The sequence below is a fragment of the Anomaloglossus baeobatrachus genome, chromosome 11 (genome assembly GCF_048569485.1).
Source record: "Anomaloglossus baeobatrachus isolate aAnoBae1 chromosome 11, aAnoBae1.hap1, whole genome shotgun sequence".
Lineage (NCBI taxonomy): Eukaryota > Metazoa > Chordata > Amphibia > Anura > Aromobatidae > Anomaloglossus > Anomaloglossus baeobatrachus.
This window is the reverse complement of record NC_134363.1, coordinates 175,581,850-175,608,740: the sequence shown is the minus strand read 5'-3', so window position 1 is coordinate 175,608,740 and position 26,891 is coordinate 175,581,850. Positions and strand designations below refer to the sequence as shown.

General features: G+C 43.1%; 1 protein-coding gene across 1 annotated transcript in view; it reads right to left on the bottom strand.

Moving 5' to 3' along the window:
• The window catches only part of POU2AF2 (POU class 2 homeobox associating factor 2), a 47,491-nt gene that overhangs the window by 4,071 nt on the left and 16,529 nt on the right, over positions 1 to 26,891 (bottom strand). Inside the window, exons 3-4 of the mRNA XM_075327346.1 lie at positions 22,095 to 22,256; positions 2,210 to 2,252 (exon numbers count right to left, since the gene is read on the bottom strand). Of these exons, the coding sequence (XP_075183461.1) occupies positions 2,210 to 2,252; positions 22,095 to 22,256 (205 nt within the window). The remainder of the gene's footprint in view (positions 1 to 2,209; positions 2,253 to 22,094; positions 22,257 to 26,891) is intronic.

Genomic DNA, 26,891 nt, shown 5'->3' with positions numbered 1-26,891 from the left:
TTGCTTCTTCTTTTGCTGCTTTTTTGCTGCGATATCGTTGCTTTTTTTGCTGCGTTATTGCTGTATTATTGCTGTGTTTTTGCTGCGTTATTGCCGTGTTTTTGCTGCATTTTTGCTGCTTTTTTTTGTGTATTTTTGCTGTATATTTCCAGGCAGGTTTGCATCTAGAATATATAGCGTAATACCATCCTAAGTAGATAGTCAACAAATATCTTCACATTGCAGATATTGTAAACCCATGTGCACATGATGAGTATTTGGTGCAGAAATTTTCTTCCCCATATCTGCATCTTGAAGCAGAAAAATGCACCAAAAACACAGTACTTGTTTGCAGTTTTTTGTTTCATGTTTTTGCATGTGTTTTTCATAATGAAGTCAATGGGTGGAAGGGCTGAAAAAACGCAATAATTGAGATGCTGCAGGTTATTTTCTGCACCAAGTCTGGAAGGAAAAAATAAGCAACGTGAACACAACACTTCAAGATTCTCATTGACTTTGCTGGCATAAAGATGGTCATGTAGATCTGTGACAAATCTGCAAAAAAAAAACAAACAAAAAAACGCAGTGTCTGCACATGGCCTTTTATAGTGCAGATTTTAAAATCTGTGGCATCATTTATTTTTGCAGATTTTGCAATGGAAAAGGCAAAATCTGCAAGAAAATCAGCAGCAAAATCTATATGCAACACGCACAGATTGTTCTGCAAATATTTAGCGGAAATATCCACATCAAATATTGAACTTATCCCGAGCTTTGTAGTAAAATACAAAGTGGAGAAATCCGCTCCAAATCCTGAATTTATTGCAATGTGCAAAAACACCCCAATTTTTTTCTGCTGTGTTTTTCTACAGGTGTCAACACCAAAATACTCAGTAATATTCTGCTCTGATTATTGCATTTTTTTTTCATGTATTGCCCCCATTTATTTATTGAGTTCAGATTTAAAGCTGCTTTTTTTTTTCTTGTATTTTTAGAGTAGAAATGTTGGGATTCAGCACTTAAAGAGCACCAATCACCAGGATTTTCCTAGATAGCGCCAGTATAGCACTGGCTATAGGTTATCAGGCTGATTCTATGCATACCTTTAGTTGTCAGCTAGGATGTATAGGTTTTGAAACACAAGCAAGTAAAGTTTGTAAAATGAGCAGCTTTTTGAGTGACAGCAGCTGCCGATCAGCTGATAGCTGGGGTGGGTATTCATAGTTATTCCCGTCCCCCTGCCTGTTTGTCCTCCCCCTGTTATTTATGCTAATTCTATTATAGAATCATTTTACTAAGTGGCTAGAAGGACCTGTGCTGATGTCATACCCATGTGACCAGAAGGGGCCGGACCCCGGCCAACAGAAAAGTAATGTTGCTTCCTGGTATCAGCTATGTTGGCTGAGGCTCCACCCTTTCTGGTCACATGGGTATGACATCAGCACAGGTCCTTCTAGTCACTTAGTAAGACGATTGTATAATAAAAATAGAATAAATAATGGGGAGAATGGACTTTCAGGGGAGGGAATCACTATGAATACCCACCCCAGCTATCAGCTGATCGGCAGCTGCTGCCACTCAAAAAGCTGCTAATTTTCCAAACTTTACTTGCTTGTGTTTCAAAACGTATACATCCGATCTCACAGCTAAAGATATGTATAGAATCAGCCTGATAGTGCCAGTATAGCACTGGCTTTAGGTTATATAGGAAAAGCCGAGGCAATAGCATTTTTTGTAAGAATTTTTTTAGGTTAAATGAATCAAGAATCGCACATTTCATCTGCATATTTAAAGGCACAGTGGGCATAATTTCCATGAAATCACATCCACTTTGTCTGAACTGGTAAATACAGCGGATTTTCTGCACAAAAAATGGAATGGTTACAATATGAGGAACATGGCCAAAAGTGTGCAGATTTTTAGCAATAGTTAAAAATACTTGATATAATCCATCAACAGTAAATAATAATCCATTTGATTAAGGATCCATCCTACCTGTCACAGCTATAAACAAAAATTATGACCTTAGGCTAAAAAAAGAAGCTAAAAATACTGATCTCGGTGATAATAAAAACAATATTTAATACTTTATCATAAAATATTATAAGTGGATTTTGTGTAGGAGAAGTTTAGTCATAGAAATTGGATAAAATAAGAACATTTTCACGGTACGTTTTTCGCCAAACGCTAGACGTGCCGTGATTGATATTACCTTGCACAAAATACTTACTTGACATTTGGACAAATGGAGTCTGGGAAGCGTTGGTACCGCCCTGCAAATGAAAGACACGTTTCAACCCTTTAATACCAAGAGCGATCCAAGTTTTAAACAAAATTGTAAAACATGCAATATATCAGCCATTCCTGAATTCCAGAGCAAAACTATGTAAAATAGTAAGAATGGGCTCAAAATCCAGCAAAAATAGAGAAAATATTGCAAAATGCAAAGAGTCATGTCCCAATGATCCTCAGTATATGGACCGTTCCGCGGCTGTGAGTCCTTGTATAATGAAGACCTTGCACCCCACCAACCATATGAGAGTTTAGAGGGAGCAGTGCTAGATTTTGAGGGGTCCAAAGACTTTAATGCCAGGTAGAAAGACACCGATGTTAAAAAGGGCATGTGGAAGACGGGGCTTACAACCTCTCTTAAATGTTGCCTTCATAGGCCCTGGGATGTCTGTAATGAGAATATTGCTCCACTCCGGTGATATGTGAGTATCAGTGAGGTATCAGTTTTGTTTTTTGAGGGGTCTAAAGACCCTAAAGCCAAGTAGAAAGACACCGATTTTAAAAAGAGCATGTGGAAGACGGGGCTCACAACCTCTAAGCTATGCAAAATAGGATTAAATGTTGCCTTCATAGGCCCTGGGATGTGTGTAATGAGAATATTGCTCCACTCCGGTCATATGTGAGTGTAGAGGTATCAGTTTTGTTTTTTGAGGGGTCTAAAGACCCTAAAGCCAAATAGAAAGACACCGGTTTTAAAAAGGAGACATGGAAGACGGGGCTCACAACCTCTAAGCTATGCAAAATAGGATTAAATGTTGCCCTCATCTGATATTATAGGCAATCTGTCAGCACAAAATGACTGATCAAACCAAGCACAGGAAATAGGTGCACCCCTGGTGTGTGTATAATGAGAATATTGAACCCCACCGGTCATATGACAGTGTACAGGTAGCAGTCCTGGTTTTTTAGGGGTCCAAAGACCTTAATGCCAAATAGAAAGACACCAGTTTTAAAAAGGACACATGGAAGACAGGACTCACAACCTCTAACCTATGCAAAATAGGATTAAATATTGCCCTCATCTGCTATTATAGGGAATCCGTCAGCACAAAATGACATGTCAAACCAAGCACAGGCGCTCGGTGCACCCCTGAGGTGTGTATAATGAGAACATTGCACCCCACCGGTCATATGAGAGTGTACAGGTAACAGTCCGAGTTTTTGAGAGGTCTAAAGACCCTAATGCCAAATAGAAAGACACCTGTTTTAAAAAGGGCACTTGGAAGACGGGGCTCACAACCTCTAAGCTAGGCAAAATAGTATTAAATTTTGACTTCATCTGGCATTATAAGCTATCTATCTCTTATCTATTATCAGCACAAAATGACTGATCAAACCAAGCACAGGAGCTCGGTGCAGCCCTGGTGTGTGTATAAGGAGAACATTTCACCCCTCCGGTCATATGAGAGTGTAGAGGTAGCAGTCCTGTTTTTTGAGGGGTCCAAAGACCCTAATGCCAAGTAGAAAGACAAAAAGTGCACCTGGGTGACGGGGCTCACAACCTATAAGCTATGCAAAAAAGAATGAAATGTTGCCTTCATCTACTATTATAGGGAATCTGTTAGCACAAGATAACTGTTCAAACCAAGCAGAGGCGCTCAGTGCACCCCTGGTGTGTGTATAATGAGAACATTGCACCCCACCGCTCATATGAAAGTGTAGAGGTAGCAGTTTGGGTTTTTGAGGGGTTCAAAGACCCTAATGCCAAAGATCAAGACACTGGTGTTAAAAAGGGCATGTGGAAGATGGGGCTCACAACCTCTAAGCTATGCAAAATAGTATTAAATGTTGCCTTCATCTGGTATTATAAGCAAGCTGTCAGCACAAAATGACTGATCAAACCAAGCACAGGCATTTAGTGCACCTCTGGGGTGTGTATAATGTGAACATTGCACCCCACCGATCATATGAGAGTGTAGAGGTAGCAGTCCTGGTTTTTGAGGGGTTCAAAGACCCTAATGTCAAGTAGAAAGACACCAGTATTTAAATAGGCACTTGGAAGACGGGGCTCACAACCTCTAAGTTATGCAAAACAGTATTAAATGTTGCGTTCATCTGCTATTATGGGCAATCTGTCAGCACAAAATGACTGATCAAACAAAGCACAGGAGCTCGGTGCACCCCTGCTATGAATGAACAGTTCAGTGCACCTTTCCACAGACTTGTTTTCTACCTCCTCCCTCCTCTTCAATGATTGACAGCTCTGGCTTTACAGGGGATAAGGAAGTCTGCGATTGACGAAAAATGAGTAGGTGGGAAAGTGCCTGGAAATGCTCCGCCACAACAGGGGTGCACCGAGCGCCTGTGCTTGGTTTGATCAGTCATTTTATGCTGACAGGCCCCCTTTATAACCAAGCTGGATTCTGTCGCTGTGTGCGCGCGCTGAGTTTTTTTGTTGCAGATTTGATGCAGTTTATGATGCAGATTATGGCCCAAATTGGCATGTTTATCCTTATCCCAGCAAAGTCAATGAGAATTCTGAAGTGCTGTGCACACGTCGCTTCTTTTTTTCTTGCAGTTTTGGGTGCAGATAAAACCTGCAGCATGTCAATTGTTGGTGCATTTTTTTCCTGCATTTTTTAGCACTTCCATGCATTGATTTCACAGAAAAACACAATGCACAAAATACATCAAACAATGCACCAAAAATGCACCAATAATCGCATGCATTTTTTTTAATGTGTTTTTCTGCCACAAGGTGCGTTTTTTTGGTGTAGAAAATTTCTGCACCAAAAACTCAGTGTGCGCACATACCCCTATTGCTTTGAGAGGAGGCACCACATATATACAAAGTATCAGTTATTACTGCATTGACACCAATTATACAGAGGAAATTGCAACTTTTTGTGCTTTTTACAGCATGAGCCAAACTTATAAAACAATTGCAACATATTTCTATTATTTGTCAACTTATCTGCCACTTTTCTATTTTGTTGGCCATAATTGGCACAATTTTAGCATTTCCTATATTTATTACACAGAATTTTAAAAATAATTTTAGTAGGGCCGTGGCGTAAAAGTGAGAATATCTTCTCCGAACCAAAGTGTTTTGTTTAATAAATACGTCAAATTTAGTGCAATATTTTGTAAATATGGTAAAAACAGCCAACACTTAGAAAAAAGAAAAAAAAACCAACTACAAAAATCAATTAAAAAATGCCCAAAATGATACATGACCACAGTAAAGTTGTGACCCCATGGACATAAAACCCTTTTTATTTTTACAAATACTAAGAGGGAGTTGAATTTTGCAGAATGACCTTTTAGGTAACTATATGGGGTTTTTGGTCATTTTAAAGGACATTTTAAAATAGAGGAAAAAACCTCTTGATTTTTTATTTTTTTTTACTTAACTGCATGTCATTTGGGCTAAAAATTATTTTTTTGCAATTGTATTTTATTAAAAATGTTGCATTATTTTGCTTTCACAATGGCTTTGTTTCCCTGCACATTGTTGGCTCCAAAATGAGAATAAAAATGAGCTGTCAGAAGGTTTTTGCTATATAAACTGACAGCAGGATGATGTAGGGGCAGAGACCCTGATTCCAGTGATGTCACTTAGTTTACTGGGTGCAGCAGTTGTGATACAATCACAGGTTTCTCTGCTGTAGATCTTGGAAGGTTGAGCTGTGTATAACCCCGCCCACACCACTGATTAGTAGCTTTCTGTCAATATACAGTATGCACAGAGAGCTAACAATCAGTGATGGGGGCAGAGTTGCACAAAGCAGTAGGACTAGGAGGCACAAGACACCTAGTCCTGCTCGTAAAACACTGATTGTATTGAAACAAAAGCGCAGCCGCGTAAGTGACACATAGCTGAAATCAGGCTCTAAGTCCTTACATCATAGGTTAAGATTACATAGCAAAAACCTGCTGACAGATTCCCATCAACTAAGAATCTGTCAGTGAGTTTGTTCTGACATAGGGTTTTTAACTCTTTTATTCTTCTCTTTTTTTTTTTTTTATCTCTTTTTGCCGTCTATAGCATGAATGCAGAATGAGTAAACTAAGAATCTATCATTGAGCTCATTGTTACAGAGCATTTGTAATTATTTAATCTGTATTTTACAAGGCCATAGATGACTTAGAGGGAATCTGTCACCAGGTGTTTGCTTCCCTATCTCAGAGCAGCTTAATGTAGAGACAGAGAGCCTGATTCCAGCGATGTGTCACTTACTGAGCTGTTTGCTGTCATTTTGGTTAAAGGCTACTTTACACACTGCGATATCGGTCCCGATATCGCTAGTGTGCGTACCCGCCCCCATCTGTTGCGCGACACGGGCATATCGCTGCCCATGGCGCACATCGCCCAGAGCCGTCACACATACTTACCTGTCCGGCGACGTCGCTGTGACCGGCGAACCGCCTCCTTTCTAAGGGGGCGGTCCGTGCGGCGTCACAGCGACGTCACTGAACCACCGCCCAATCGCAGCGGAGGGGCGGAGATGAGCGGGACGTAACATCCCGCCCACCTCCTTCCTTCCGCATAGCGGCCGGGAGGCAGGTAGGGAGACGTTCCTCGCTCCTGCGGCGTCACACGCAGCGATGTGTGATGCCGCAGGAACGAGGAACAACCTCGTTACTGCTGAAGTAACGATAATTGGGAATGGACCCCCGTGTCGCCGATTAGCGATTTTTCACTGTTTTGCAACGATGCAAAATCGCTAATCGATGTCACACGCAACGGCATCGCTAATGCGGCCGGATGTGCGTCACGAATTCCGTGACCCCAACGACTCCGCATTAGCGATGTCGTAGCGTGTAAAGCCCGCTTAAGTCACAGTTTTCTCTACTGCAGATCTAGCAGTTCTACAGAGCTCATGAATATGCTGCAGCAGGCAAAGTAGTCCAGTAATGATAATCTCCTGCTGATTAAACTGTGATTTTATCAAAACTACACTAATTAGGCCAGTAAGTGACTCATCGTTGGAATCAGGATTTCTGCCCTTACGTTATTCTGTTCTCAGATTAGGTGGCAAAAACCTGGTGACAGCTTCGTGATCTATGGCTCTGTGAAAGACAGAGAAAATAATTACAAATGCTTTGTAAGAATTAGCTCACTGATAGATTCTTAGTTTACTCATTCTGCGTCAAGACTATAGAAGGCAAAAAGAGTAACATTAATTAATTGCAAAAATATTTTTTAACCCAAAACAAGTGGATCCAATAAAAAAAAATGGATCCCCAAAGGTTTCTGTATCCGTTAGGACTTTGCACACAGCCGACACGATTAATAACAAACAAATGTTACTGCACAAACCATCATGTAATGGTAAAAGCAAACACCAGCAATAAAATAAACAACAAATCAGCAGCTCTAACTGCGAGCAATTGCAGGTTTTCAGACAAAGGAGATGACGATTACTGCATTTTTTTTTGCATACGGCAAACAGCGAGTTCCTGCGACGTTCAGCAGACAAATTCAGAGGTGAGAATTTGAATGTCATTTGCCCATTCGAGGTTTCCTCCAAAGCAGCAGCTGTCCAGAGACAAGGAGGCCGGCATGGATGCCGAAAACAGCCGCGGGTTTACCGGTCGCCAGCCTCAAAAAGCCGATCGATGGAAGTCTGTCTCATGGAATCCTCAAGTAGCTGGTTTGAGAGTTTAGGAGCAATTAGGAATTGATCTGTGGATGGGTCACCAGTATCACAAGGTCGGACAATTCCTTTAAGTGCCTATATACTATCCTATATTACTGGGAGAGACACACAGAGCTCACATCCAGCCTATATTACTGGGAGAGACACAGAGAGTTCACATCCAGCCTGTATTACTGGGAGAGACACACAGACCTCACATCCAGTCTATATTACTGGGAGAGACACAGAGAGTTCACATCCATCCTATATTACTGGGAGAGACACACAGAGCTCACATCCAGCCTATATTACTGGGAGAGACACAGAGAGTTCACATCCAGCCTGTATTACTGGGAGAGACACACAGACCTCACATCCAGTCTATATTACTGGGAGAGACACAGAGAGTTCACATCCAGCCTATATTACTGGGAAAGACACACAGAGCTCACATCCAGCCTATATTACTGGGAGAGACACACAGAACTCACATCCAGCCTATATTACTGGGAGAGACACACACAGGTCACATCCAGCCTATATTACTGGGAGAGACACACAGAGCTCACATCCAGCCTATATTACTGGGAGAGACACACAGAGCTCACATCCAGCCTATATTACTGGGAGAGACACACAGAGCTCACATCCAGCCTATATTACTGGGAGAGACACACAGAGCTCACATCCAGCCTATATTACTGGGAGAGACACACAGAGCTCACATCCAGCCTATATTACTGGGAGAGACACACAGAGCTCACATACAGCCTATATTACTGGGAGAGACACACAGAGCTCACATCCAGCCTATATTACTGGGAGAGACACACAGAGCTCACATCCAGCCTATATTACTGGGAGAGACACACAGAGCTCACATCCAGCCTATATTACTGGGAGAGACACACAGAGCTCACATCCAGCCTATATTACTGGGAGACACACAGAGCTCACATTCAGCCTATATTACTGGGAGAGACACACAGACCTCACATCCAGCCTATATTACTGGGAGAGACACACAGAGCTCACATACAACCTATATTACTGGGAGAGACACACAGAGCTCACATCCAGCCTATATTACTGGGAGAGACACACAGAGCTCACATCCAGCCTATATTACTGGGGGAGACACGCAGAGCTCACATCCAGCCTATATTACTGGGGGAGATACACAGAGCTCACATCAAGCCTATATTACTGGGGGAGATACACAGAGCTCACATCCAGCCTATATTACTGGGAGAGACACACAGAACTCACATCCAGCCTATATTACTGGGAGAAACACACAGAGCTCACATCCAGCCTATATTACTGGGGGAGACACACAGAGCTCACATCCAGCCTATATTACTGGGAGAGACACAAAGAGCTCAAATCCAGCCTATATTACTGGGGGGGAGACACACAGATCTCACATCCAGCATATATTACTGGGAGAGACACACAGAGCTCACATCCAGCCTGTATTACTGGGAGAGACACACACAGGTCACATCCAGCCTATATTACTGGGAGAGACACACAGAGCTCACATCCAGCCTATATTACTGGGAGAGACACACAGAGCTCACATCCAGCCTATATTACTGTGAGAGACACACAGAGCTCACATCCAGCCTATATTACTGGGAGAGACCCACAGAGCTCACATCCAGCCTATATTACTGGGAGAGACACACAGAGCTCACATCCAGCCTATATTACTGGGGGAGACACACAGAGCTCACATCCAGCCTATATTACTGGGAGAGACACACAGAGCTCACATCCAGCCTATATTACTGGGAGAGACACACAGAACTCACATCCAGCCTATATTACTGGGAGAGACACACAGAGCTCACATCCAGCCTATATTACTGGGAGAGACACACAGAGCTCACATCCAGCCTATATTACTGGGAGAGACACACAGAGCTCACATCCAGCCTATATTACTGGGAGAGACACACAGAGCTCACATCCAGCCTATATTACTGGGAGAGACACACAGAGCTCACATCCAGCCTATATTACTGGGAGAGACACACAGAGCTCACATCCAGCCTATATTACTGGGAGAGACACACAGCTCACATCCAGCCTATATTACTGGGAGAGACACACAGAGCTCACATCCAGCCTATATTACTGGGAGAGACACACAGAGCTCACATCCAGCCTATATTACTGGGAGAGACACACAGAGCTCACATCCAGCCTATATTACTGGGAGAGACACACAGAGCTCACATCCAGCCTATATTACTGGGAGACACACAGAGCTCACGTCCAGCCTATATTACTGGGAGACACAGAGCTCACATCCAGCCTATATTACTGGGAGAGACACACTGAGATGACATCCAGCCTATATTACTGGGAGAGACACACAGAGCTCACATCCAGCCTATATTACTGGGAGAGACACACAGAGCTCACATCCAGCCTATATTACTGGGAGAGAAGCACAGAGCTCACATCCAGCCTATATTACTGGGAGAGACACACAGAGCTCACATCCAGCCTATATTACTGGGGGAGACACACAGAGCTCACATCCAGCCTATATTACTGGGAGAGACACACAGAGCTCACATCCAGCCTATATTACTGGGAGAGACACACAGAGCTCACATCCAGCCTATATTACTGGGAGAGACACACAGCTCACATCCAGCCTATATTACTGGGAGAGACACACAGAGCTCACATCCAGCCTATATTACTGGGAGAGACACACAGAGCTCACATCCAGCCTATATTACTGGGAGACACACAGAGCTCACGTCCAGCCTATATTACTGGGAGACACAGAGCTCACATCCAGCCTATATTACTGGGAGAGACACACTGAGATGACATCCAGCCTATATTACTGGGAGAGACACACAGAGCTCACATCCAGCCTATATTACTGGGAGAGACACACAGAGCTCACATCCAGCCTATATTACTGGGAGAGAAGCACAGAGCTCACATCCAGCCTATATTACTGGGAGAGACACACAGAGCTCACATCCAGCCTATATTACTGGGGGAGACACACAGAGCTCACATCCAGCCTATATTACTGGGAGAGACACACAGACCTCACATCCAGCCTATATTACTGGGGGAGACACACAGAGCTCACATCCAGCCTATATTACTGGGAGAGACCCACAGAGCTCACATCCAGCCTATATTACCGGGAGAGACACACAGACCTCACATCCAGCCTATATTACTGGGAGAGACACACAGAGCTCACATCCAGCCTATATTACTGGGAGAGACACACAGAGCTCACATCCAGCCTATATTACTGGGAGAGACACACAGAGCTCACATCCAGCCTATATTACTGGGAGAGACACACAGAGCTCACATCCAGACTATATTAGTGGGAGAGACACACAGAGCTCACATCCAACCTATATTACTGGGAGAGACACACAGAGCTCACATCCAGCCTATATTACTGGGAGAGACACACAGACCTCACATCCAGCCTATATTACTGGGAGAGACACATAAACCTCATATCCAGCCTATATTATTTTCTTATCTCAGGAATTGAGAGGTGCAGGAAGAATACAGCATCTGGTTCAGGGCAACTGCGGCAATTACATGGAATAAAAAAAAAATATTTAAATAAAGTGTCATGTCTTCTTTAAGAGCCTTGTAATATGACTAGGGACATTAGCCAATCCAGACAGTAATTTACAGACAGCTGTTTCAGGGTATGTGCCCCTCATCAGTGCTAGCAGAGTGTGGCTGACAGAATGAGAATTTATGCTAATTGTAGAAGCATTTTACTTAGCAAATCCCACCAAGGACATCTGCAAGGACTTTGTATGTTCTCTCCGTGTTTGCGTGGGTTTCCTCCCGGTTCTCTGGTTTCCTCCCACACTCCAAAGACATACAGATAGGGACCTTAGACAGTGTTGCCATTGTATGTAATGCGCTATGGAATTAACAGTGCTATATTAATTAATAAATATTATTATATATGATTATTAGTGACTAGAAGGACCTTTTAATGATGTCATACCCATGTGACCAGAAGGGATGGTGCCTTAGCCAACATAGCTGATACCAGGAACCAACATTATTTTTCTGTTGGCTGAGACCCCACTCCTTATGGTCACATGGGTATGACATCAGCAAACGGTCCTTCTAGTCACTTAGTAAAACTCCTTCTACAATTAGCATAAATAACAGAGGGAGAATGGACAGGCGGGGGGAGGTCACGATGAATACCCACCTATCAGCTAATCAGCAGCTGCTGCCAATCAAAAAGCTGCTCATTTTACAAACTTTACTTGCTTGTGTTGTAAAACCTATACATCCGAGCTGACAGCTAAGGGTATGTATAGAATCAGCCTGATAGTGCCAGTATAGCACTGTATGTATAAAATCAGCCTGATAGTGCCAGTATAGCACTGTATGTATAAAATCAGCCTGATAGTGCCAGTATAGCACTGTATGTATAGAATCAGCCTGATAGTGCCAGTATAGCACTGTATGTATAGAATCAGCCTGATAGTGCCAGTATAGCACTTTATGTATAGAATCAGCCTGATAGTGCCAGTATAGCACGGTATGTATAGAATCAGCCTGATAGTGCCAGTATAGCACTGTATGTATACAATCAGCCTGATAGTGCCAGTATAGCACTGTATGTATAGAATCAGCCTGATAGTGCCAGTATAGCACTGTATGTATACAATCAGCCTGATAGCGCCAGTATAGCACTGTATGTATACAATCAGCCTGATAGCGCCAGTATAGCACTGTATGTATACAATCAGCCTGATAGCGCCAGTATAGCACTGTATGTATACAATCAGCCTGATAGCGCCAGTATAGCACTGTATGTATACAATCAGCCTGATAGTGCCAGTATAGCACTGTATGTATAGAATCAGCCTGATAGTGCCAGTATAGCACTGTATGTATAGAATCAGCCTGATAGTGCCAGTATAGCACTGTATGTATAGAATCAGCCTGATAGTGCCAGTATAGCACTGTATGTATAGAATCAGACTGATAGTGCCAGTATAGCACTGTATGTATAGAATCAGCCTGATAGTGCCAGTATAGCACTGTATGTATAGAATCAGCCTGATAGTGCCAGTATAGCACTGTATGTATAGAATCAGCCTGATAGTGCCAGTATAGCACTGTATGTATAGAATCAGCCTGATAGTGCCAGTATAGCACTGTATGTATAGAATCAGACTGATAGTGCCAGTATAGCACTGTATGTATAAAATCAGCCTGATAGTGCCAGTATAGCACTGGCTATAGGTTATAGAGGAAAATCCTGGTGATTGGTGCGCTTTAACTCAACATTTATTGAAACAAATTGCCAATAAATAATACAAATATAGTAAAGCTGTACATAGCTTTTAACTTTAGGCTGCTTTCACACTACGTTTATTTAAAATGCCTTATGAACATTTTTTTGCTGCAAAAGCGGATCCTGTTTTTGCAAAGAGAAATGCATGTGTTATTTTGCAGGATCCTGTCACTTGAAATTATGGGTGGGTATTGGAGTCATGCAATCGGGAGTGAGGGGAACTGAACGTGACAGACTGGAAATTCAGACGCAGCTGGGAGCAAAAGAGAGAGAAGAGATGAGAAGAGATGAGAAGAGATGAGAAGAGAGGAGGAGAGAGAGAAGAGAGGAGAAGCGAGGAGAGAGACGAGAGAGAAGAGCGGAGAAGAGGAGAGATGAGAGAGGAGAGAGAGAGATGAGAGAGGAGAGAGAGAGAACAGAGAGGAGAGAACAGAGAGGAGAGGAGAGAGAGAAGAGAGGAGAGAGAGGAGAGGAGAAGCGAGGAGAGAGAGGAGAGAGAAAAGAGGAGAGAGGAGAGAGAGAACAGAGAGGAGAGAGAGAGGAGAGAGAAGAGAGGAGTAGAAAGAGGAGAGAGAGAGGAGAGAAGAGGAGAGAGCAGGGAGAGGAGAGAGAAGAGAGGAGAAGAGAACAGAGAGAAGAGGAGAGAGCAGAGAGGAGAGAGGAGAGAGAGGAGAGGAAAAAAGAGGAGAGAGCAGACAGGAGAGAGCAGAGAGGAGAGAGGAAAAGAGAGGAGAGAGAGGAGAGAGAAAGGAGAGAGGGGAGAGAGGAGAGAGAAAAGAGGAGAGAGGGAGAGAAGAGAGGAGAGAGAGCAGAGAGGAGAGAGAAAAGAGGAGAAAGGGAGAAAAGAGAGGAGAGTGAGAGCAGAGAGGAGAAGAGAGGAGAGAGAGAAGAGAGGAGAGAGCAGACAGGAGAGAGGAAAAGAGAGGAGAAGAGAGGAGAGAGAGAGAAGAGAGGAGAGAGGAGAAGAGAGGAGAGAGAGAAGAGGAGAGAGAGAGACTGATCACACCAGGCTGGTTTCTGGCCAGACAGGATCCTGTCTATCAGCATGCCACCGTTCACATGCGTTGCGTGCTGTTTAGTCAGGATTCAGCGACTTGCAGTATTTGGACGCAGTTTAAAAACGCTACGAAAAAAGTAAAACAAAACGTAGTGTGAAAGCCGCCTTACCTACAATATGTCCAAATGCAATTGTTTTGCCCCCAAATCTGCTTTTCTGATATAGCTGAGAAATGTGAGGCTGTGATTGTTCCATTGAAGCGCTTCCATCGAGATCCTTTTTTGGAGACGTGGCGTTCCTTTTCTTCAGGCATTGTATCCAAAAGAAATCCATGGACTTTGTAAGGAGAGGATTAGGATGATAATAGACAGAGGTGGGTGCGTCCCCGCTACCGGGCATCATAAACAAACTGGAGGCTGATTTCCATAAAGCTGGTGGCCGCTGTTACCGCACCGTGTAACAAATGGCGATGGAATGAGTCCGAGCCTGTCCTCCTCTATAGGCAGCGCACGGCATTGTGCCGGTATTTGAGCAATGGCTTTATTGTGTGTTTACGCTTGATGGGAGCAATAATGCACCACATTCCGCACAATGGATACAATATTTTGTTACATTTTTATAAATTGAAATCTGCGGTTGAATTCCTGACCCCGAGGTCAGATTTTTGTTTTCGAGTCAAAGAATTACTAATCCTAAATACTTTTCCTGTGTTTACATTCATTATAGCAGATTATAGGCAGAGACGAGAAAAATGTTTTCACTAAATTTTTCACAAAAAAAAAATCTGATTTATTTGATCCCCTGGAATTGAGCAAAATGCGTGGTGGCTGCTTGATTTTGTGTAGAGAAGGGGTTAAAATATAAAACAAAATTTTATTCCCAAATCGGCTCTCACTTGTTCTGATCACAGTAGCTCTCTGACCAGTCCTCTGTTGGATCGCTGTCTTCCTGTAGCTCTCTGACCAGTCCTCTGTTGGATCGCTGTCTTCCTGCAGCTCTCTGACCAGTCCTCTGTTGGATCGCTGTCTTCCTGCAGCTCTCTGACCAGTCCTCTGTTGGATCGCTGTCTTCCTGTAGCTCTCTGACCAGTCCTCTGTTAGATCGCTGCCTTCCTGCAGCTCTCTGACCAGTCCTCTGTTGGATCGCTGTCTTCTTACAGCTCTCTGACCAGTCCTCTGTTGGATCGCTGTCTTCCTGCAGCTCTCTGACCAGTTCTCTGTTGGATCTCTGTCTTCCTGCAGCTCTCTGAACAGTCCTCTGTTGGATCGCTGCCTTCCTGCAGCTCTCTGACCAGCCCTCTGTTGGATCTCTGTCTTCCTGCAGCTCTCTGAACAGTCCTCTGTTGGATCGCTGTCTTCCTGCAGCTCTCTGACCAGTCCTCTGTTGGATCGCTGTCTTCCTGCAGCTCTCTGACCAGTTCTCTGTTGGATCACGGTCTTCCTGCAGCTCTCTGACCAGTCCTCTGTTGGATCGCTGTCTTCCTGCAGCTCTCTGACTAGTCCTCTGTTGGATCGCTGTCTTCCTGCAGCTCTCTGACCAGTTCTCTGTTGGATCACGGTCTTCCTGCAGCTCTCTGACCAGTCCTCTGTTGGATCACTGTCTTCCTGCAGCTCTCTGACCAGTCCTCTGTTGGATCGCTGTCTTCCTGCAGCTCTCTGACCAATCCTCTGTTGGATCACGGTCTTCCTGCAGCTCTCTGACCAGTCCTCTGTTGGATCGCTGTCTTCCTGCAGCTCTCTGACCAGTCCTCTGTTGGATCGCTGTCTTCTTACAGCTCTCTGACCAGTCCTCTGTTGGATCGCTGTCTTCTTACAGCTCTCTGACCAGTCCTCTGTTGAATCGCTGTCTTCCTTCAGCTCTCTGACCGGTCCTCTGTTGGATGGCTGTCTTCCTGCAGCTTTCTGACCAGTCCTCTGTTGGATCGCTGTCTTCCTGCAGCTCTCTGGCCAGTCCTCTGTTGGATCGCTGTCTTCCTGCAGCTCTCTGACCAGTCCTCTGTTGGATCGCTGTCTTCCTTCAGCTCTCTGACCGGTCCTCTGTTGGATCGCTGTCTTCCTCCAATTCTCTGATCAGTCCTCTTTTAGATCGCTGTCTTCCTGCAGTTCTCAATAAATATCAAAAAAACTGACCCGCACATCCAACAAATGTGAACAGGTGCTAACTGAAAAAACATAGTAACTATAAAATGCATACGGCTGCACACTGAAAAGCCAAAAATGTACAAGGTAAAATATGGCACTGCATTACTGCAAAAGAGAGATATTTAGTTTATGTATTGGCCAATGCATGTAAGCCCAGAAACCAACGGCAAGGTATATCTCTGTAATCCGGGAACCTAACTTAAATGCCACTATCTAGGTTAAAAACATCCGTGTCTTGGGAAAAGGCCACTATTTGGACTACAAACCTCCATGTATGGGCAGCTAGGCTCCTGCTATAATGGTTATGAACACAGCCAGGTCTTAGGGTGTTCATACCCATTGTAGCAGGAGCCTAGCTGCCCATACATGGAGGTTTGTAGTCCAAATAGTGGCCTTTTCCCCAGACACGGATGTTTTTAACCTAGATAGTGGCATTTAAGTTAGGTTCCCAGTATACAAAGATTACCTTGCTGTTGGTTTCTGGGCTTACATGCATTGGCCAATACATAAACTAAATATCTCTCTTTTGCAGTAATGCAGTGCAATATTTTCCCTTATACATTTTTGGCTTTTCAGTGTGCAGCTGTATGCATTTTATAGTTCCTGCAGCTCTCTGACCAGTCCTCTTTTGGATCGGTCTTCCTGCAGTTCTCTGACCAGTCCTCTGTTGGATCACTGTCTCCCTTTTATCTTCTGTCTTCAATCTTCAGCACCTTTGATGATGATTAGTAACATCTTGGCATCGCCTAAGGACTAGGGAGCGCTGGAGGCGTAGAAGAGAGAAGACAGAAAAGAACGCTGGAGCCAAAAGGGAGAAAATGAGCCAACGTAGGACCAGACAGGGAGCTTCACTGGCAGGATAGGTGAGGGGCAAGGTGAGTATAATATTTTTTATTTTTTTTTAATGCCTTTATTTATTATGCTTTACGGACTGGCAATACCTCAGAGCACAATTTACCAGCAATTCGCTTTGCATCAATTTCAAAGCTAAATTAAAGCGAATCTGGGGAATAGAATTACTGCCTCTGTTATGTATAGAAATGCTTTTATTGTGTATGTAGCAGTTTCAGATACAAAAGCAGCAAACACGCTACTACCGGTATATAAGAAAGGTCAACAATAAAAAGTAATCAATACACAGATGTAAAGTGGACGTCCTCACTCCTGACTTGCCTTGTTTAGTAAATATTTGTATTTCCTGTGAAATAAACATTTCGGATCACCGCTTTTTTAGATCTCATTTTTGTGCTATCCCTCTGTAATTCCTCCTGGAAATGTATATATAAATCAATTACTGTAGTGACCATTCTGCTAGTCACAGGGGCGTGTCCCTAAATAGTCAGCAGTGATTGGACAGTGTCACACTGTGTAGGACACGCCCCCCGATTGGTAACAGTTATCTTTTTATTCATAAGATTCTATGAAGAGTTCGCAGGATTCTAAGAAGAAATCCAGACTTCTTTTCTCATTTGTCATAAGCAGGGCACGGTCACAAGGCCGTATAACACGGACGACGATCGCATTGCAGTGCTCGGACTGACCGGCGGCTCTCCGGACCGGACTATACATTTCAGGCAATAGAACGTTGCATTCACCTATTGAATGAGATGGTCCCTTCTTGGAAACACTTTAAAAAAGGGCACAAGGTGGTAAGAAGAGAAAAACAAAATCAGCACTCAACTACCGGGCCGACACTGTTTCCCACTACTATGCACTTGATCAATCAATGGTCTCCTGGCTTCTTCGAGCAGGTGAAGTCGCGTGGCACCCTGCAATCAAACAAAGGCCACGAGTGGCTGCAATCTTCACACTTTATCCGAGTGGAAGAAACAGTCTCTGAAGGCTGCAGCTGATTGACCGCAGTGGTCACAAAACACCACCCGTTAGAAGAAGTCATAAGACCAGCGAGGACATAGTAGAACAGAGTAGTGATGAGCGGGCACTACCATGCTCGGGTTCTCGGTACTCGTAATGAGCAGTTGCACGCTTGTATGTACCAAGTATAATAGAAGTCAATGGGAAACTTGAGCATTTTTCTGGAAGATCTTCTGGAAAAAAGCAGGTCAATTGACAGTTGTGTTGCAGCTACTAAATATAAAAGGTCTGGCGAGGCCAAGAAGGGTGGATTTGGTGTCAGAATCCTGTTTCAGGAAGGTATTGTGGCAGTGAAGTGGGCTTACAGGTCCATCACCACAAAAAGGTGCTAGAATGGTCAGATCCTAGAGAAGGTCTAAGCTGTGACATCCATGACCCGAGCTAAGAGGAAGGTCCATGACCCAAGCTGAGAGGGAGGCCCATGGCCCGGGCTGAAAGCAAAATACATGATCTGAGCTGAGAGGAAAATCCATGACCCGAGATGAGTGGAAAATCCATGACCCGAGCTAAGAGGAAGATCCATGACCCGAACTGAGAGGAAGATTCATGACCCGAGCTGAGAGGAAGATCCATGACCCGAGTTGAGAGGAAGATCCATGACCCGAGCTGAGAGGCAAATCTATGACCCAAGCTGAAAGGAAGATCCATGACCCGAGCTGAGAGGAAGATCCATGACGCAAGCTGAGAGGAAGATCCATGACCCGAGCTGAGAGGAAGATCCATGACGCAAGCTGAGAGGAAGATCCATGACCCGAGCTGAGAGGAAGATCCATGACCCGAGCTGAGAGGAAGATCCATGACCCGAGCTGAGAGGAAGATCCATGACCCGAGCTGAGAGGAAGATCCATGACCCAAGCTGAGAGGAAGATCCATGACCGGAGCTGAGATGAAGATCCATGACCGGAGCTGAGATGAAGATCCATAACCCGAGCTGAGAGGAACATCCATGACCCGAGCTGAGAGGAAGATCCATGACCCGAGCTGAGATGTACATCCGTGACCTGAGCTGAGAGGAAGATCGGTAACCTGATCTGGGAGGAAGATCTATGACCCGAGCTGAGAGGAAGATCCATGACCTGAGCTGAGAGGAAGATCCATGACCCGAGCTGAGAGGAAGATCCATGACCCGAGCTGAGAGGAAGATCGGTAACCTGATCTGGGAGGAAGATCTATGACCCGAGCTGAGAGGAAGATCCATGACCCGAGTTGAGATGTAAATCCATGACCCGATCTGAGAGGAAGATCTGTGACTTATACTGAGGGGAGGATCCATAACCCAAGCTGAGAGGAAGATTAGTGACCTACGCTTAGAGGAAGATCCATAACCTACGCTTAGAGATAGATCCATAACCTATGCTTAGAGGTAGATCCATGACCTGAGCTGAGAGGAAGATCGGTGACTTAAGCTAAATAGAAAACCGTGACCCATGCCAATAGAAGCCCATGATCAGCGCCAATGGAAGCCCATTAACTGTCCTAGTAGAAGGACCTGAGGAAGACCAGACTACGCCAGTCAATGTCCAGAGCACTAAGTTTAAGTTGAAGCTGCAGACTGTGCTGGTTAAATTTCACAGCCGGGTCATTGCTTTACAGTATTGAGTGGGGACTGCGGCCGTGCTTCCAAGGATTAAGGTGGTCACCCTGTAAAGTGTGTGCAGAAGTCCCTTGATTTAGACTTGTGGCCTAGCGAGTAACGTCTTTGACTGCATTAGGGGCTGTACACTCTATGGTATTGTTAAGTTAAGTAGACGACAGTAATGAATAGAATGACACAGAAGATTTAATTTAGAAGGATCTAGAGAACGATAACACTGATGGTGACCATTAATCAGTGATAGGAGTAACACTGCATTATTGTATTCCGGATATCTGTGCTGCTGATTTATCCCATGTAAAGTCCTCTGATTTCCATTGTTACTTGTGTCATATTTCTCATTATCCTCATTATCTCTCATTCAGATCCCCATTTTCTGCACCGTTGCTTCTGATCACCTGCTTTCGGAGGGCACCTAACAGGACATATTGCACATTTTTCTTTTTTTGACGCAGATTGTAGCCAGGCCCTATGTTGTTGGTTTGGTATATTGGAGTGTCTACCTGCCTGATAGCTCTTAGACCAATAATTAAGAAATGAAATAACAAAAAGGAGACAGTTGCCTTCTATAGTGCTAAGATATGTGGAACAATGAATATGGGAATATAGACTTGTATTACTGCTATGAAAAACATGGGAAAATTGAGATACTTAGCACATAAAAATGGCCAGTTTTATGTGAGCCCAACAGCCAACGGCAAGGCGACCTCTTTGTTGGGTCCCTGCCTACTCTAATGCTTCTCTTTGGGTTAGCCTTAGGTAACTTTAATGCTTAGTTTTCAGGTTTCTGTAAGGTTTTTTTTAACCAAAAGAGAGGCATTAGCTTGATAGGGACCCAAAAAAACAAGTTGCCTTGCCCACTGGCTGTTGGGCTCACATAAGACTGGTCATTTTTGTGTGCTAAGTATCTCAATTTTCCCATGTTTTTCATAGCAGTAATGCATGTCTTTATCCCCATATTCATTGTTCCACATATCTTAGCACTACAGAGTGCAACTGTCTCCTTCTTGTCACCAACAAAAAGAGGTCGCCTTGCTGCTGGCTGTTGGGCTCACATAAATCTGGCCATTTTTGTGTGCTAAGTATCTCAATTTTCCCATGTTTTTCATAGCAGTAATGCAAGTCTATATTCCCATATTCATTGTTACACATATCTTAGCACTACAGAGTGCAACTGTCTCCTTCTTATCACCAACAAAAAGAGGTCACCTTGCCATTGGCTGTTGGGCTCACATAAATCTGGCCATTTTTATGTGCTAAGTATCTCAATTTTCCCATGTTTTTCATAGCAGTAATGCAAGTCTATATTCCCATATTCATTGTTACACATATCTTAGCACTACAGAGTGCAACTGTCTCCTTCTTATCACCAACAAAAAGAGGTCGCCTTGCCATTGGCTGTTGGGCTCACATAAATCTGGCCATTTTTATGTGCTAAGTATCTCAATTTTCCCATGTTTTTCATAGCAGTAATGCATGTCTATAATCCCATATTCATTGTTACACATATCTTAGCACTACAAAGTGCAACTGTCTACTTCTTGTCACTATGTTTCATGTTCAGTTTGCACCTGTTCACATTAGAAAGGTAGGAGGTGCCATCATCAGTCTTTTTCTTAAAAAAATAAAATAGTCCCGGACAGCCCCTTTAATAAGCCTGATACTTACATACAGGGTAACCAGCAGATACAGAGAATGTTACTATCCTGTACATATCCCCACGGTGTTGTATCTCCTATGGGTTCATATTACTTATCAGCATTACTTTCAACTTTAGTTGCACGGATCTGTTATACGGAAATTCATTTTTATGTAAAATCTTTTGAAATAGTTTTTTTTTTATTATAACATTATCCAGATTGATTTTATGTATAAAATACTCAGTAAAATACTCCTTAACCAAAAATGGCAACAAGAAAACTTTTGAAAGATTGTATCCACTTTTAGGGAAGTGGTTGCCAAATTCTGTAAAATATCTAAAATAAGAAGCACAGCCGGTATTCGCCCTTCCTTAGTTGCAGCTGCTGCTTTAGCCAATCACAGCCAATGCTCGAGCCTCTGAGCTCAGTGATTGGCTGTAGCAGGTGTCGTGATGTCACTACTGTGGCCATAACATTGAGCAGCAGCGAGGAGCCGGCACTGGACCCCGAGGATCCTGTGATTGATATTTTATGTATTTTACAGCGTTTACTCTCCTTTTTGGTGGACAATCCCTTTAATAAAGCAATAGCATTGGTTGCAGTTTGTTTCATAGTGCCTCTAGATACATTGAATTTGTGGTATTGTAGAAACTCACATTGATCCTGGACCCCGGTGTCTGCCTGGACCTCTTCTCTGCTAGGAGATCCTTGACTGTGTGTTTCACGCGAACTCCTTGGTAGACTCGCTTGTTGAAGTCAGTTGGAACTAAAAAAACCCCACAGAGAACACAAAAGCTGGGATTAGGGCAAATACATTTCTAACGGAAAAAGTAAAAGTGTAAGAAAGTTTCCTAGAGCTCTGCATAGGCAGGACATCTCTGAAACTTTGTCTATGATGAGCAGCGGAGAAATGGTGTCACAATAACTATGAGATACTAGGAAACTAGGGCTCCTAAACTGTCCCTAAGGGTGCCTAAGATATTACTAATCTCAGGGATACTCCTAATGGTGGAGAGGCCTGAGTCTCCTTCCTGGGCCCTACTCTAGTCCCAATCTGATACCCCCTCCCCCAGAGAGGGATGGGAAAGATGCAATGAAACCAACAGAAATAGACAGGGGAAACCAAAATTCTGTCACTCAGCACACACATATGGTGGTAAAAGACAATATGGGATTAGGAAAAAAACAAGAGCAGGAAGGAAGCAACAAGGCAGCAAGGGTAAACTCCACAACAACACCAAGCAAAAAGCAACACTTCCACCAGAAAGTCTGGGATACCAAAGCTCACAGTCCAACACAGAATAAGCTATAGTAGGCATGGATAGAAGGTTTCATCCAGCATAAATAGGAAGGGAGCAAATGTTATTGGTTTCTCTACCACATGTGATCAAAGGAGCCTCACAAGCAGACTAGCAGAGATTAACTCTTGCTCGCCTGCCTATGAATCAGCACACGGCAGGGCCACGCCCGAGTCTGCCTGTGTTGATCACACCAGAGAAACCATCGGACGGAACGTCGGAATCTGTAATGTGGACAGAGCCTGATGCCACTGTGAAGTTTGTGCCAAATTGTATGTGACAAGTGGGCATGTTTATTACCATAGCGAGAGGGGGTTTCACAATGGATGGTCCCTGGTTCAGTTGGAAACCCATGATCAGAGATCACTCAACCCAAACAAGGGTCCACGTACAGCATTAACACTATAGACTCCACTTAGCAGGTCCCCGAGCTTCCTTTCTTTTCATCCTATCACCATGATATGGGATTCAGGCTGTTGTTGCTGGCCGGTGAAGCGAACTAAAGGTCAGTAGAAGAAGAAAAGTGTAGCCAAAACCATAGTCATAGTCAAGTTCAAGTCTAGGAGGTCAGGGTGTGATAAGAGGTAAAGACAGAGACCAGACAGTCCGAGTGTCGTAATGAAAGCCAACATGGCCAATTCCTCTACATATCAATTATGCAAGAGCTAAGAGCCCCCCATATACATTAGAACGGTACAAGAGGTTTATGAACTTTTCCCCACTTTCCAAATCAAAGTAGAAAGGTTATATATATATATATATATATATATATATATATATATATATATATATAATGTGTGTATATGTGTATATATATTATATAATATATATATTATATAATATATATATTATATATATATATGTATATGTATATATATAATATGTATATATATATATATATGTGTGTATGTATATACACAGGTTTTATATATACAGTTAGGTCCAGAAATATTTGGACAGTGACACAAGTTTTGTTATTTTAGCTGTTTACAAAAACATGTTCAGAAATACAATTATATATATAATATGGGCTGAAAGTGCACACTCCCAGCTGCAATATGAGAGTTTTCACATCCAAATCGGAGAAAGGGTTTAGGAATCATAGCTCTGTAATGCATAGCCTCCTCTTTTTCAAGGGACCAAAAGTAATTGGACAAGGGACTCTAAGGGCTGCAATTAACTCTGAAGGCGTCTCCCTCGTTAACCTGTAATCAATGAAGTAGTTAAAAGGTCTGGGGTTGATTACAGGTGTGTGGTTTTGCATTTGGAAGCTGTTGCTGTGACCAGACAACATGCGGTCTAAGGAACTCTCAATTGAGGTGAAGCAGAACATCCTGAGGCTGAAAAAAAAGAAAAAATCCATCAGAGAGATAGCAGACATGCTTGGAGTAGCAAAATCAACAGTCGGGTACATTCTGAATTGAATTATGAAAAAGGAATTGATGAGTGAGCTTGGGAACTCAAAAAGGCCTCGGCGTCCACGGATGACAACAGTGGTGGATGATCGCCGCATACTTTCTTTGGTGAAGAAGAACCCGTTCACAACATCAACTGAAGTCCAGAACACTCTCAGTGAAGTAGGTGTATCTGTCTCTAAGTCAACAGTAAAGAGAAGACTCCATGAAAGTAAATACAAAGGGTTCACATCTAGATGCAAACCATTCATCAATTCCAAAAATAGACAGGCCAGAGTTACATTTGCTGAAAAACACCTCATGAAGCCAGCTCAGTTCTGGAAAAGTATTCTATGGACAGATGAGACAAAGATCAACCTGTACCAGAATGATGGGAAGAAAAAAGTTTGGAGAAGAAAGGGAACGGCACATGATCCAAGGCACACCACATCCTCTGTAAAACATGGTGGAGGCAACGTGATGGCATGGGCATGCATGGATTTCAATGGCACTGGGTCACTTGTGTTTATTGATGACATAACAGCAGACAAGAGTAGCCGGATGAATTCTGAAGTGTACCGGGATATACTTTCAGCCCAGATTCAGCCAAATGCCGCAAAGTTGATCGGACGGCGCTTCATAGTACAGATGGACAATGACCCCAAGCATACAGCCAAAGCTACCCAGGAGGTCATGAGTGCAAAAAAGTGGAACATTCTGCAATGGCCAAGTCAATCACCAGATCTTAACCCAATTGAGCATGCATTTCACTTGCTCAAATCCAGACTTAAGACGGAAAGACCCACAAACAAGCAAGACCTGAAGGCTGCGGCTGTAAAGGCCTGGCAAAGCATTAAGAAGGAGGAAACCCAGCGTTTGGTGATGTCCATGGGTTCCAGACTTAAGGCAGTGATTGCCTCCAAAGGATTCGCAACAAAATATTGAAACTAAAAATTTTTTTTTGGGTTTGGTTTATTTGTCCAATTACTTTTGACCTCCTAAAATGTGGAGTGTTTGTAAAGAAATGTGACAATTCCTACAATTTCTATCAGATATTTTTGTTCAAACCTTCAAATTAAACGTTACAATCTGCACTTGAATTCTGTTGTAGAGGTTTCATTTCAAATCCAATGTGGTGGCATGCAGAGCCCAACTCGCGAAAATTGTGTCACTGTCCAAAGATTTCTGGACCTAACTGTATATACTGTGTGATTGTGAATACATATAATTATATATATATATATATATATACACTATATACTGTGTATATATATACGGTATATATACACATACAGTGTGTGTGTATATAATAAATATAAATATATATATATATAAACTTTGTATTAAACTATTGTTTCTATTGCATTGATATTGTATCAGTTTACACTAATGATATGAATGTTGCTATTTTTAGTATCTAACAATTCCCATGTATCAATTTTAGACTTGGTATGGGTGGAATGGTAGGTATGATTTACTGGACAAGAAACTGGTGAAAATAAAAGAGGAGACAAAAGAAATGAAAACACAGATATGTATCAATCTGAAGACGGAAAGCGACATCCAGCTCACCCAAGCACGGGATGGATGCATCGAAACTGAACCGATAAAATGGTAAAAAAGTGCAAATTTGCTTCTTTGAACTGGTTCCTGACATGTAACTTGGCTCAGTTCCTGACTTGGTGAATGCTGGCTGTGTTATACAGCTGACCTCCATGTGTAAAAGGATCAAAAACTTATCTGCACCTAAACTTGGTACCATTGGACAACAACAGATCATTCTGCAAATAAAGAAGCTCCATCGATGAAAAAGTAATACAAAGGTTTCGGGTTTCAGAATATAACGACAGAAGCAGAATGTTTACTGTTTAATAAACGTTTGAATTTTTCAAAAACAAACAAATAAATCTATAGAAATGTGGTATTTGTCAAATAGTACCGACCCTCAGAGTAATATGTTATTTTTCTGTTTGTTGTCATTGATACACTTTTGCATATTTCTTGAGAAAAAGGCACGAGCTTATCCCGGGCACGACCAAACGTCTGGTGAATTGGGCACGAGCCAGGCCTTGTCTCTGCAGAGCAAAGTAACAGAAGATTCCTTCCATGGAAAGTCAGGAGGTGGCGGAGACGATGTCAGGACAAAAGCCGAAAAATGAAATGAGGATATTGTGTTCTGTACATGGATTACTGGATCCGACACCGACCTGGCATGGAGCGGACACACAGGGATATGTTTACTCTATAACGATTTCTTCTTTTTTTTTACATTCTTTTTTGTATACACTGAACAAAAATAGGAACACAACCCTTGTGTTTTTCTCCCATTTTTCATGAGCTGAACTCTAAGATCTAAGACTTTTTTATGTAACCAAAAGGCCTTTTTCCCTCAAATATTGTTCCCAAATTTGTCTATATCCATGTCAGTTATCACTTCTATTCTGCGGAGATAATCCATCTACCTCACAGGTGCGGCATATCAACATGCTGATTAGAGAGCATGACTATTGCACAGGTGTGCCTTAAGGTCCAGTCACACATAACGAGATCGTGAACGAGATCGCTACTACGTCACACTTTCTGGATCGTTTATGAGTCGTTGTTGAAATCGCATGTTGGGTGTCACACATAACGAGTTTATGAACGAGCATGCGTCCCGTATAACGATCTTTCAAATCGCTGGGACCCTGTCACACAGCAACTATGTTAACGATTCCAATCCCATTAGGGGCGTAGTAAAATGCAGTGAGTCACGTAGGCG